General features: G+C 43.4%; 1 protein-coding gene across 4 annotated transcripts in view; it reads left to right on the top strand.

The window, feature by feature from the left end:
* The window catches only part of FAM3C (FAM3 metabolism regulating signaling molecule C), a 36,177-nt gene that overhangs the window by 17,286 nt on the left and 6,369 nt on the right, over positions 1-12,522 (top strand). For 3 of the 4 annotated variants that reach the window (XM_083699497.1, XM_083699495.1, XM_083699498.1), the window contains exons 2-7: positions 3,072-3,130; positions 3,893-3,997; positions 4,698-4,727; positions 6,430-6,553; positions 9,326-9,384; positions 11,389-11,439. In XM_083699497.1, coding sequence (XP_083555623.1) covers positions 3,118-3,130; positions 3,893-3,997; positions 4,698-4,727; positions 6,430-6,553; positions 9,326-9,384; positions 11,389-11,439 — 382 coding nt within the window. In that variant the 5' untranslated portion in view covers positions 3,072-3,117. Of the gene's footprint in view, positions 1-3,071; positions 3,131-3,892; positions 3,998-4,697; positions 5,396-5,467; positions 6,554-9,325; positions 9,385-11,388; positions 11,440-12,522 lie in introns of all 4 variants that reach the window. The other variant, XM_083699496.1, reaches the window with a different exon arrangement.

Genomic DNA, 12,522 nt, shown 5'->3' with positions numbered 1-12,522 from the left:
TTGAAATCTTAGGCGCAACACTGCACCCAGAGCTCAGAAACTAATCAAGTGCACCTAGAACAATGGGAATTTCGAAACTGCCTGCAGCAGGGGTGGGGGAAGAGGGAGGGAAAGTCCCCACTGTGCTATCTGCAATGGCTCCCTGTTTGTGGAATGCTCTCCCTAGGGAGAGTTGGTTGGCACCTTCATTATAAACCTTAACCAGGCCTTTGGCTAATTGACATCCAGTGCCCTTCAAAAATGTGATGGGGAGGGGGGATTTGTTTTTATTATGTATTTTGTGTTCTTATATTGTGATTTTTTTTGTTGTGCACTTCCCTAAGACCCGGGTATAGGGCGGTATACAAAAGTAATAATAATAAAAATAATTAGTGGAGGAACTGGAAGATTGGGGCGACAAGGGGAAAGTCGGAGGGGAAAGCATGGCAGGAGCTACAAATAAAAAAAATGGCCTGCTTAAGAGGGATAAAATTTCCTGCATTTCAAGGTGAGGTCTGTTCACTTTCCATTTTGATGCTTTAGATGCTGGAATGAATTTGTACAGCCCCTCAACCTTAACTCATCTCTTTTACATTGAACTCCCTTTTTTCTTTTCTCTTCTCTTTTTTCTTCTTTCTTTCTTTTTCTTTTTCCTTTCTGTTCCCTGAATTGTTCAGAAAGAGTTCCCAACTCTGCTTGGTGATGTGGAACAATAAAAAGATAATGCAGGCTTTGGTCATAAGCTTAGCAGTGGAAAATATTGTGGCTTAATTCAGACAAATTATGGTTGCTGCTGCAGCTGAGCAGATGTGATGCTATAAAATGATCTGATTAACAGCACGTTTATGAGACTGCCCAAACTGAACTGCCTTGAAATTGGAGTTTTTAAATAAGTTAATTTTAGTGAAATGGAAACGTGGAATAAATTGGCTCTTACAGGCATATTTTAAATTACGTTTATGTGTGGAAAGCCTATTGAAAGCATTGCTTGGATTTTGAAATACCTGCTCAGGGAATTCTACAAGGGTGGGAGATGACCAATTTTCCAGAAATTGTTGCTGCATGTTAGAATTCCAGATGGTCAAGTCTTGGTGTTGAAATCGGTGCATCTGCGGTAAAACATTCAACTGAAGCTGGGTTGCAGGCAGCAGATCCTGTTGAACCAGATCTCTATCTTGGAAAAATATCATTGTGCACCCAACCTGCTTTTATATTTGGTTTACGCTGTAAGCATCAGAGAGAAGGAAGGTGCACGTGCCTTTTGAGATTAGCTCTGTTCCAGCCTGGAGAATGTAGGAAGAGCTACAAACAATCTTCTTCCAAAACACATTTGAATTAATGCTAATCTAGCTGTGCCAGAGTCCTGGCTGTTAGCCCAGTGCCCTATTTTCTTGAGCGGGAAAAGGATCCTTAGAATGGGCTCCCCCTCCCTATTTTTATGAAATTTTAATTTAGGAGCATTCGGTGAAAGACAAAATTAGCGAGGAGTAGGTGAAACTGGTGGGAACGCGGGTGGCGCTGTGGGTAAAACCTCAGTGCCTAGGGCTTGCCGATCGCATGGTCGGCGGTTCGAATCCCCGCGGCGGGGTGAGCTCCCGTTTTTCAGTCCCAGCTCCTGTCCACCTAGCAGTTCGAAAGCACCCTTAAGTGCAAGTAGATAAATAGGTACCGCTTTATAGCGGGAAGGTAAACGGCGTTTCCGTGTGCTGCGCTGGTGCTGGCTCGCCAGAGCTGCTTCGTCACGCTGGCCACGTGACCCGGAAGTGTCTCCGGACAGCGCTGGCCCCCGGCCTCTTAAGTGAGATGGGCGCACAACCCTAGAGTCGGACACGACTGGCCCGTATGGGCAGGGGTACCTTTACCTTTACCTATGTGAAACTGGTAAAGTTGTGATACTTTAGTTTATTGGTTTCACCAGTGTTGTACAGGTGTACAGTACATAGAATCGAGTTATTCAACAACAGCCTTTGAGCATGCAGGGGGGGAAATCATTATATTAATATTAAGACTGGAATCCTAGGAGCTATTTTAGGCACAATCAAAAGCTTGCAGGCACCCTCTGGGAAATTGACTCTTCCTTTTTGAGAACTGGGCCCCTGTGTCATATATTGCAAAGTGCTTTTCAAATCTCTGGGGATTTCAAAACTGTTTTGCATGCAGCATGGGGGACTATTCAAAGCAGTTCAGCACACAGAACTAGGTTTTGTTTTTTGCACCTTCTTGGTTTTGATAGTAGTACAGTTGGCGTCATTCTTCCTGTGCAAACATTTTTCACTGAGTGAGGGTATGCCAAATGAGCGCAGATGGTTTACCCTTCCCTCCCTAGCCTTTATTTTTAATCCATACAGCATATAATCTATTTGGAATTGGTAGGTGCAAATAAATACAGCTCATGGTGCATATTCACAATTCAATTGCAGTACGAATGAAAATAGATACATTTATTGATTTCCATAGGAGAGTTCTTAGAGCACTTGTAATCTCTAACAAATCCCATGGCTTCTCTTTTTAATTTTCTGTAATGTTGCCTCTTCTTACCTAATAAAAGTTGTGCAGTGTTCCAAGGAAAACAGAAGTATGGTACTTTGGGTTAAGTACTTAATTCGTTCCGGAGGTCCATTCTTAACCTGAAACTGTTCTTAACCTGAAGCACCACTTTAGCTAATGGGGCCTCCTGCTGCCGCCGTGCCGCCGGAGCACAATTTCTGTTCTCATCCTGAAGCAAAGTTCTTAACCTGAAGCACTATTTCTGGGTTAGCGGAGTCTGTAACCTGAAGCATATGTAACCTGAAATGTATTTAACCTGAGGTACCACTGTATGGGGCTCAGAGTGCCCAACCTAAAATGAAATGTATACAGATAATCCTTGCAGCCTCTTCTTGCATCCTGTCTTAGTTGCTTACCAAAATAATTTCTAAAAGTCTCCAGATTTCATTGCATGGTGAAATTATACATTTTTTATTCGGGATCATGGTGTTGTTGTCATCAGCCCATTATAATGTTTTTAACAGCACTGATTAACAAAAAATGCTCTGTTTGATTGTTCTAGTACAGTATAACTGAACGCTGCTTTTATCCCTTCATTCTCCTAGGGAGCTGGTTAAATGCAATTGTGTCAATAACGAAAGAAGGGCAACCATGAGAATAGCAGGTAAGAACAACGACCACCTTATTTTTTGGCTGGTGAAACAAGATACGTTAGTCTGCATGGAAATGAAGATCTGTCCTCTCAATGTTTCACAGTTCAGTTAATCATGAGTGTTTAGTTTTGAAGTGGTCAGCCAACATTTAATTCATTGGGACTATATGGCCAGGCTGGTTTAAATTATGTGTGGTTTGAGGTGTATCTGTTTTTTCCTGCTTTTTGTAGCATATTAGTATATTAGGAATGGGAGCAGTCAGGAATGGATTTTGGTATGTTTAAGGTCTGGGAAGTTTATCTTTTGTTATATAAATGTTTTTATTTCAGTTTTATAATGCAAATGAATAAAAAGAGGAGCAAAATGCAACAGCACTATTCAGAACAGTCATACACGTTCATGCCAGAATTAATACATTTCACCAGTCCATTTCTATAATAAAGTGCCATGTGTAAGATACGTATTTTAGAGGTACGTTGCAATATATACAGATATATAGTTTGGGGGGGGGGGACCATATTTGATAATGAGCTCTGTATTCTTTATATTCTAATAAAATTTATTCAGAAGAAAGAAAACACACAAACACACACACATATACACACACAAACAGTAAGGCTCGTTTTTGTGGGCCAAGGGCTCTTGTTCCTTTCCCAGCAGCGTTCAGGGTGTTGCTCTTTTTGATCTAGAAGTCTTAGTCAGATGGCTTGAGAAATGTGTTGTTGCATCAAAATAATAGCAGTTGGTGATAACGCATCCTTTTTTCGGAGCAGGAGCTGCGAAATTGGCGGTAGCGGTAGCTGTCTTTCTGCTGACATTTTACGTCATATCCCAAGTATTTGAAATAAAAATGGACGCCAGCCTAGGGAACCTGTTTGGTAAGTGATTTGCTTCTGTTGTTTTCCCTGCATATAATTTCAGCCAGAATTATGCCGCTAAAGAGTGTAATCTTACACACATCTATTCAGATTTAATTCCCAATGAGTTCAGTGGAGCTTACTTCCTAGTAAGTGCATACAGAGTTGCAGGCTAGGTGATTTGTGCATGTTATTATACTGCTTTGAAAGAATTATTTCTCTTCTGAGCCTCGTGTTCTCATATATGCTGTGATGTTAAACTAAACCGTGCCGGGTGGTTTTGTTTTGTTTTTTATTTTTGCAAATTGCTTATCAGCAGCAAGTCAAAAAGAGTCCTGCTTTTATTTATTCTATTTTATTTCATTTGTTGCTAATTTGTTAGTGTTTTGCTTCCTGTTTTATATACAGAAAAAGTTTTATTTTTAATCTTTACTTATAGCAAATAAAACTTTATAGAACCTAAAATGGCTTTCTTTAATGAGCCAATAACTCAATCGCACAATTTAGAATGGAGAAATATTAATTTGTAGGCCGTTATCCCATCCAGTAAAAATACGTTCTGCACTCAAACTGGAATTGTAAAGCTTCTGTAGGCCAGCATTGTCTAACCTTGGAGAAAAGCCATAACTTTTAAGCCTTCTCTTCTATTTGATAGACGTTGACATGTTTTTTGTTTGTTTGAACGTGATTAAGGAATAACATAAAATGTTATCTCTTTCAGCAAGATCACCACTGGAGCTACCTGCACGGCGTAAGTATCGCATAGCAGGGTTTTTACTTTTTCGTGTTCTATGTTCTTAGTTCTCCTATAAACCCAAAATAAGATGCACATGACCCACAGGCAATCTCCAGCCTACTCTCTTATCCCAACTTTACTAAGAATGACTAGACCACATGTGAATTTACACACAGTGGCAGAGCAGGACCATAGGGGCTGGGGCAGAAGGCCTTGGTGGAGTGGTCATGAGCCCTGGGTTTGAGTTTCCTTGCTGAAAACTCTTCCAGCTACTAATGGACTGAAGCGAACTCCATCACGTAGATGGGGACCTAAAAGGTACCTATTATTCCTCCTTTTTCTTCTTCTTCCTGGATGGAGACGTTCCCACTTCTTGACTCGGGCTTACAGTAAAGCCATTAAAATTGTTCAGGAATGCTTAACAGTTGCTTTGATCACTTTTTCAAAGAGGTGGCTCATCTCAGACATGGTGGCTCATCCTCTTGGCACTGTACTCACAATAATAAAAAATTATAGATAGATAGACAGACAGACAGACAGACGGACAGACACACATACCCAGCCCACCTGGCTGGGTTTCCCCAGCCACTCTGGGAGGCTTTCAACAGAATATTAAAAACAGGATAAAACATCAAACCTTAAAAACTTCCCTAAACAGGGCTGCCTTCAGATGTCTTCTAAAAGTCAGATAGTTGTCTGTTTCCTTGACATCTGCTGGGAGGGCGTTCTATAGGGCAGGCGCCACTACCAAAAAGGCCCTCTGCCTGGCTCCCTGTAACTTTGCTTCTCGCAGGGAGGGAACCACCAGAAGGCCCTTGGAGCTGGACCTCAGTGTCCAGGCTGAACGATGGGAGTGGAGACGCTCCTTCAGGTATACTGGGCCAAGGCCATCACTGGGATGGGTCAGGGCCAAGGCAGCAGCAGCAAGGTTTGCGGGAGCATCTGTGTGGGGCTGCTGAACCTGGAGTTCCCCTGACATCGCCACCTTGCTTCATCCTGACCACTGCAGTGCTGCCACTGGGAAGATGCCACTGCCTCCACCCCACCCTATATGAACCGCCACTGGAATGTTCAGCTCCAGATTCACACATTCTTTATGTTCTGCCCAGTGAACATTACAGTGAGCTGTATCTTGACCCGGGTCCCCATTTTTGCTGGACCAGGACTCCATCAATCCTAACCAGGATGGGCAATGGAAGCTGTAGTCCCAACAACATTTGGAGACTCAAGCTTGGGGTAGCCATTGCATTTACCTCCATCCTTCTGTGTAATTTGTGGAGCCTGAAAAAGAAAGAGCCGTATACATACAGCTGGGCAGCTCTGTTGGTTTTAGAGCGTGGTGCTGACAGTGGCAAGGTTTCTGGTTCAATCCCAGCTGCATATTCCTGCCTTGCAGGGGGTTGCTTCCAACTCTATGAAATATCTATATCTCACATTCCAGAACGCATGAATTTGCACATGTCTGCTCTAGTAGAAGTTGGTGGGGTAAAGGATGCTGCTTTTCTTTCCCAGTTCTTAACCGTTAACATAATATTCATCAAGACAAGCGTGTAATTTTTTTGGCTTCACAAAACACTTTTTCAGATGATTTTCTTTAAAAAAAACCATCCTGTTGAAATCAACGTGTTCATGCCGTATAGTCTTTAGAAAGAAAGAGAAGAGGGCATCTAATGTTATATCGTTTTTCTGCTAATGGAATTTCTTTTTCCCTCCAAAGCTACAAAACCCCCGAGATATAAATGTGGAACGACTAAAATTTGTCCAGAGAACCATTTTGCATTCAAAATGGCAAGTGGAGCAGCCAACGTCGTTGGGCCTAAAATTTGCGTAGAAGATAATGTGTACGTATCACCTGATTTCTCTTCTGTTGGTTTCCGGAAGGTAGTTTTGGATAATTTGCACCCTGGTCTTGAATAGAAAAAGTGCCTTGGCTGCTGTTTTACATTGGATTGGCAGGATATAGGATTTCTTAATAAACAATATCTGATCCAGTCCAGGGAAAATGGGAAGAGCTGGTGTTTCTGGCACCAAAACGCATGGTACGAGAGAAGGGTGGATGAAGCCTGTCTTTCTTTGTTTTTAAGCAACCACATCCATTCTTCCAGTTTTGTGTTGATGTGCCAAACCGGCAGTGTGGAAAGTGGAAACAATAAAATTTATGGGTATCTTGCGGTTATGAATGCTAATGCGTGTATGTTCCACATGCTTCACATAACTGCACTCTGTTAAGATAGTCTGCTCCTTGGATAACGTCATAAGACGTCAAGCTGGAGGGTACTCTTTTAATTGCAAAGGGTTTTACCCAGACTTGGCAGTCAGGTCTTGGTTGGCAGAATGGAGAAGGGTGCAGATTTGGGCATTTCTTCATGCATCTCCTCTCAACTTGCTCTAGTCTAGAGGGTCCTTCCAGGGACGCGGGTGACATTGTAGTCTAAACCACTGGGCCTTTTGGACTTGCTGATCAGAAGGTCGGTGGTTTGAATCCCTATGACGGGGTGAGCTCCCGTTGTTCTGTCCCAGCTCCTGCCAACCTAGCAGTTCGAAAGCATGCAAGTGCAAGTAGATAAATAGGTACCGCTCCGGCGGGAAGGTGAACGGCGTTTCCATGCGCTCTGGCTTCCATCACAGTGTCCCATTGCACAAGAAGCGGTTTAGTCATGCTGGCCACATGACCCGGAAAGCTGTCTGTGGACAAGTGCCGGCTCCCTCGGCCTGAAAGCGAGATGAGCACTGCACCCCATAGTCGCCTTTGACTGGACTTAACTGTCTAAGGGTCCTTTTAGAGCAGCCTTTCTCAACCTGTGGGTCCCCAGATGTTGTTGAACTACAACTCCCATCACCCCTAGCTAGCAAGGCCAGAGCTCAGGGATGATGGGAGTTGTAGTCCAACAACTTCTGGGGACCCACAGGTTGAGAACCGCTGTTTAAGAGGGTCCTCCCACCCCTCTGGAGGTTTAAGGGGGACCTGGGAGGACTTGGGGGAAGAAGGAATTGCCAGAAATGGCTTCCTGCCCCTTTCCACTGACAAAAGCCTTCCTTAACCATCAGCGGAGTGACATGGAAGGATACAGCCCCAAATGTTCAGTAATAGGTTAGGTTTTGTCACTTTTTACTGTGATTAAAATGGCATTGTAAGATTAGAAGCATTTGTGACCATGGGGCAGCCGCTTTCCTCCGTGCGGCTTCAACTCATCATCAGGGTCAGTAGCAGAACTTTCCCCACACACCGCCACTTAAGTATACAAAACTCGAAGTCCATTTCTGTAAGATTAGTATCCAGCACAATAACATATACCGTATTTTTCGCTCTATAGGACACACTTTTCCCCCTTCAAAAATGAAGGGGAAATGTGTGTGCGTCCTATGGAGCGAAGACGGCATAGCCCCGCGACCCTCTCCCGGCTGGAGAGGTGACGCGCGGCTATGGCTAGAGCCTCTATAACCACGCGTCACCTCTCCAGCCGGGAGAGCGCGCGTGGGGCAAAAGAAGCCCCCCGCGACCCTCTCCCGGCTGGAGAGGTGACGCGCGGCTATGGCAGCAGCCTCTCCGCTGCGCCTTTCCGCTGCTCCCTGACCATTGTTTCTCAAACGTGGGTCCCCTGTTCTTGTTGGGACTACAGCTCCCATCATCCATGACTGCTGGTCCTGCTAGCTATGGATGATGGGAGTTGTAGTCCGGCAACAGCTGGGGACCCACGTTTGACAGACGCAGTGTTAATCGTACACTCTGAATGGAATTTCAAACCTTGAAATACTTCTCCGTCTTACTGTCCAGGTTCCTTTCTACCAACACTTCAGCAAGAAACCTAAAGTGATGCATTGCTACCCCCTTGTGGTAAATCCTATGCATCACAGTAGCTAACTCACGATGAAATTGGTAAAAAACCAAAACCCAACACCTGTATCTTAAAAATGAAATACAATACTTGGCTCACAAATGCTGTTCTGCTGTGACAATCTGATGGTCCATAAAGGACATCATCTGTGCTGAACCCAAACCATAACCCAGCAAAGGACATATCAAGAGTATTTTCTCTTCCATAGCCCAACTCTTGTTTCAGTTTCTATGCTCTGTAAGATAGTGCCAGAAAAGCTGCTCTGTAGATGGACCTGTTGTTTAACAGGAAGTTGATTAAAATGGTGCATGTTCTTCTTCTTATAATAATAGGAGGTTCTCTTTTCCCAGAAATGGGACATGGGTTAATTAGTCAGATTTGCTTAACTTGAAGAACGTGCGTTAGTTAAAGCTGTATGTTTTGAGATTGGCTAGATGAGTCTCACGGCTGGCACTGGAATAACTGGTCTCCCTGAATTGTAGCTTTTCAAAGTAGACCCTGGGTGGACTCCTCTTGCATGTTAAATCAGATGCACAGTCCAATTTGTTATGCTGTCTGCCATCTGTAATAATTTAAAGTGATGATGGAAAAAGAGCCAACACTTCCTGTAGCTGCAAGGTGTGCAAATTTCATTTAGCCCAGAGGGGAGAAGTTCACATTTCTTACAGGATGTTGTTAGAAAGTATACTATACTCTCCACAACCTCCAGTTGGCAGCGGGGAGTTGGAGAGGGGGAAAGCTTGTCATAATTCCCTTTCTCTGCGGTTTTCGTTTCAGGTTGATGAGTGGAGTTAAAAACAACGTTGGAAGAGGGATTAATATAGCTCTGGTCAATGGTAAGTGACTGGTTTGGGGTTTTTAAACCGTATCAGAGTTCTTATATTAACGTTACAACTATTTCCAGTAGTTGTAGTAAGGAAGCCTGAACGCTGGCACGGAGAATTAATCATAGTAGAATGCAAATTTCACATGTGGAATGATTGGATCTAGCTACAAATGAACAGTCAGTGGTAACTCTCAAAAGTGGTTAGCGTGACCTGCAACTAAATGTTGCAGCGTTAGAATGGTCCTGTTCAGGGTCCTTCCAGAATAATTCCATTCCACTCCCCCACCATCATTCCCTCCCCTGCTTTCCCCACAGAACATGCCCAGTCCTCATTGGAGGGGGTGCATCTCTTCATCTGGTCCCCCCCTTGGAAACTTTGAGCTTCCACCGATGCTACTGATAACCTCCCTTCTTTGTGTGTGGATGGCACCATTTTGCCAACATACAGATCTACACTTGGAAAAAGAGTGTTTATGTATTGACTATTTCCTTGAGAAGAAACATACAAAATCTGGCTGGCACTGGTTCTCGCTTTGTTAACTGAAAGGTTTTATTCGCTCCTTCCTTCATGGCAGCCGACAGCACCGAAACAAAATCACAGTAAAACTTATAAAAATTGATTGGATTCTAGCACGCTCTTGCCTTTTTGTACTTGCTGAAGTCATTAGAAGTAATTCCAGAAAGAGATTGCTGCCATCGCCCTTTGCAAAAACCTTAATAACTTGGGTGACTCTGAGCTTAACTGTTGCCCGTTGCTTCCTAGGATGTTATCCTCTAGCAGTCCAGCCCCAAATGGGCAGAGTTTTGGGGGTATTCCTGCTAAGTACCTACTTCTTAAAACCTTCATGAAACTCTAAAACAGTTCTGATTGTGGTTTTTCGTAGTTTACATGGTGATTTTGGTTTGCTAATGAAATTGTTGGCCAATAGGAGTTCACATTTCTGTCCCCAAACATAATCTAATCTTTGTGTGTACACTGTGATTAAATCCAGCACTGCATCCCTGTTGTAAGCAGACCACCCCGATAACTTTATTAAAAATCTTTACAAAATGACAACTTGCATCTGTCAGTATTACCGTATTTTTCGCTCTATAGGACGCACTTTTTCCCCTCCAAAAATTAAGGGGAAATGTGTGTGCATCCTATGGAGCGAATGCAGGCTTCTTGGCTTTAGCGATAGCAACGTGAAGCCTCCAAGCGCAGAGGGAGAGCTCCCCCCGTGCTCCGGAGGCTTTGCGTTGCTTTCACTGAAGCCACTGGAGTGCAGCGCGAACTACTGCTGTGCTCCGGGGGCTTCAGGCAGCTATCCCCAAGCCTTCAGAGCGCAGCAGGAATTTCCGCTGCGTTCCGAAGGCTTGCGGATAGCTGCTGAAGCCTGGAGAGCGAGAGGGGTCGGTGCACACCGATCCCTCTTGCTCTCCAGGCTTCGCTTCGCTGGAGAGGCGCTGCAGTTTTCCCTCTCGGCGCAGCGCCCCTTCAGCGAAGCGGGAGGAGAAATGGAAGGGGCTCCGTTTCTCCTACCGCTTCGCTGAAGGGGTGCTGAGCAGAGAGGGGGAGAATTCCCCCCCCCCCCCCGTTCTCCCCTTCCTATGGTCCGGTGCGTCCTATAGAGCGAAAAATGCAGTGTATTTTTTTAAAGAAAAAACAACTAATTTGAAGGACAATTTCAGTGGGGAGGACATTAGGCGAAAGCTTAGCCAAATTTGTGTGTAATGGCTTTTAACATTCTGGTAATCACTAGCTTTAAAAATGTGGAAATCGCTCGTGGCCTCTGCTGGTTATGGCTAAAGTCAAGCAATGGCCAAAGATGGAGGCATCCTGTACACTTAGCCAGATTCTGTCTCTGGTTGGCAGCTGTGTTAAAAGCCCACTTTGCTTTGTTATAAACACAACAATGCAGAGCCTTTTGAAGGGGCTGTTTGCAGCTTCCATGCGAGCAAAAGCTGTTCACTTTATCTGTAGCGGTTTTCGAACGTGCTATTGCGTTTAACTTACTTATTAATCCTTTTCTAGGCAAAACAGGTAGCATGGTGGATACAAAATTCTTTGACATGTGGGGTGGAGGTAAGTGCTGGAATACTTGCTTATATTAAAAAATCAGTATAAAATGAAAGTAGTTAAGCGAGTTTTCCTGCTCAGATGTTGAAAGAAGAACTTTGAATTGAAAATTGCATTTTGATTTAATAATAATAATAATCTCAGAATCTAGACATTTGAAACTTATTGGCATTGCTAGCTTGTTTGCAGACTTGAAATATAAAATCTCCCATCAGCTATCAAATATGTTATATGCTGGCAGGTGTGTGAACGAAACTGAATGATCTCTGCATTTTTAGCTTGTGCAGATTGCTGAATAGGGAGCTGGGCACTTAATTGGATTGATTCATTTAATGGCATGATTGATTGATGTACAGTGGTGGGGAAGAATGAGTTGATTTTCTTTTGCTTCATTGCGAATCAGGTTTATATGTTAAAATGTGAAATTTATATTTTTTAGCTCATTTTCATTTTGAATTATTTTGCTTCCTGATCTTTAGAGGATGCTTGGATTTAGTCCTTTACAATGGATTTTCCTTGCATTTTTTTCGCAGCTGATTTTTATGTGACAATGTTGTTTTTGATACTGATGAGGATGCTCTAGTTAGTTAAGTTTTATAGAATGTAGAAATTGTCTCCTTTTTGTTTTGGTATTATTTGCTGTTTATTTGAGATGTCTTAACCTATGTTGTAAACCGCTTAAGAGTTTTGTTTAACTACAAGCAGTATATAAATGTCCAAAAGCAACAATGAAACAAAAACAACCATGCTTCTGAAGGCTGGGTGTGTTATGGGTGTACTCTCAGCTCACAGCAGGAAATGGAAAGAACTAGAGCCATGCATGGAATGGAGTGTGCACCTAGAAAGTGCCCCCAGAAGATCACAGCTGGGGAACCTGTGTCCCTCCAGATGTTGAACTACATCTCTCTACTTTTGGCTGGGGCCAATGGGGTTCCAGCAACATCTGGACGCCACATGTTCCTCATCACTACGGTAGCTACGGTAGGATTTTTGTAATTGGCGTGCAGAAGTTCCATAGTAGACAAATAAATGTGGATAGCATTCCCTGGTTGAAGGAAGTTAAAAACGTCAGCATATACCATTGCATAT

Source organism: Podarcis gaigeae (genome assembly GCF_964106915.1).
Source record: "Podarcis gaigeae genome assembly, chromosome: 10".
NCBI lineage: Eukaryota > Metazoa > Chordata > Lepidosauria > Squamata > Lacertidae > Podarcis > Podarcis gaigeae.
The sequence above is the reverse complement of the archived record's forward strand: the minus strand, read 5'-3'. Positions and strand labels throughout refer to the sequence as shown.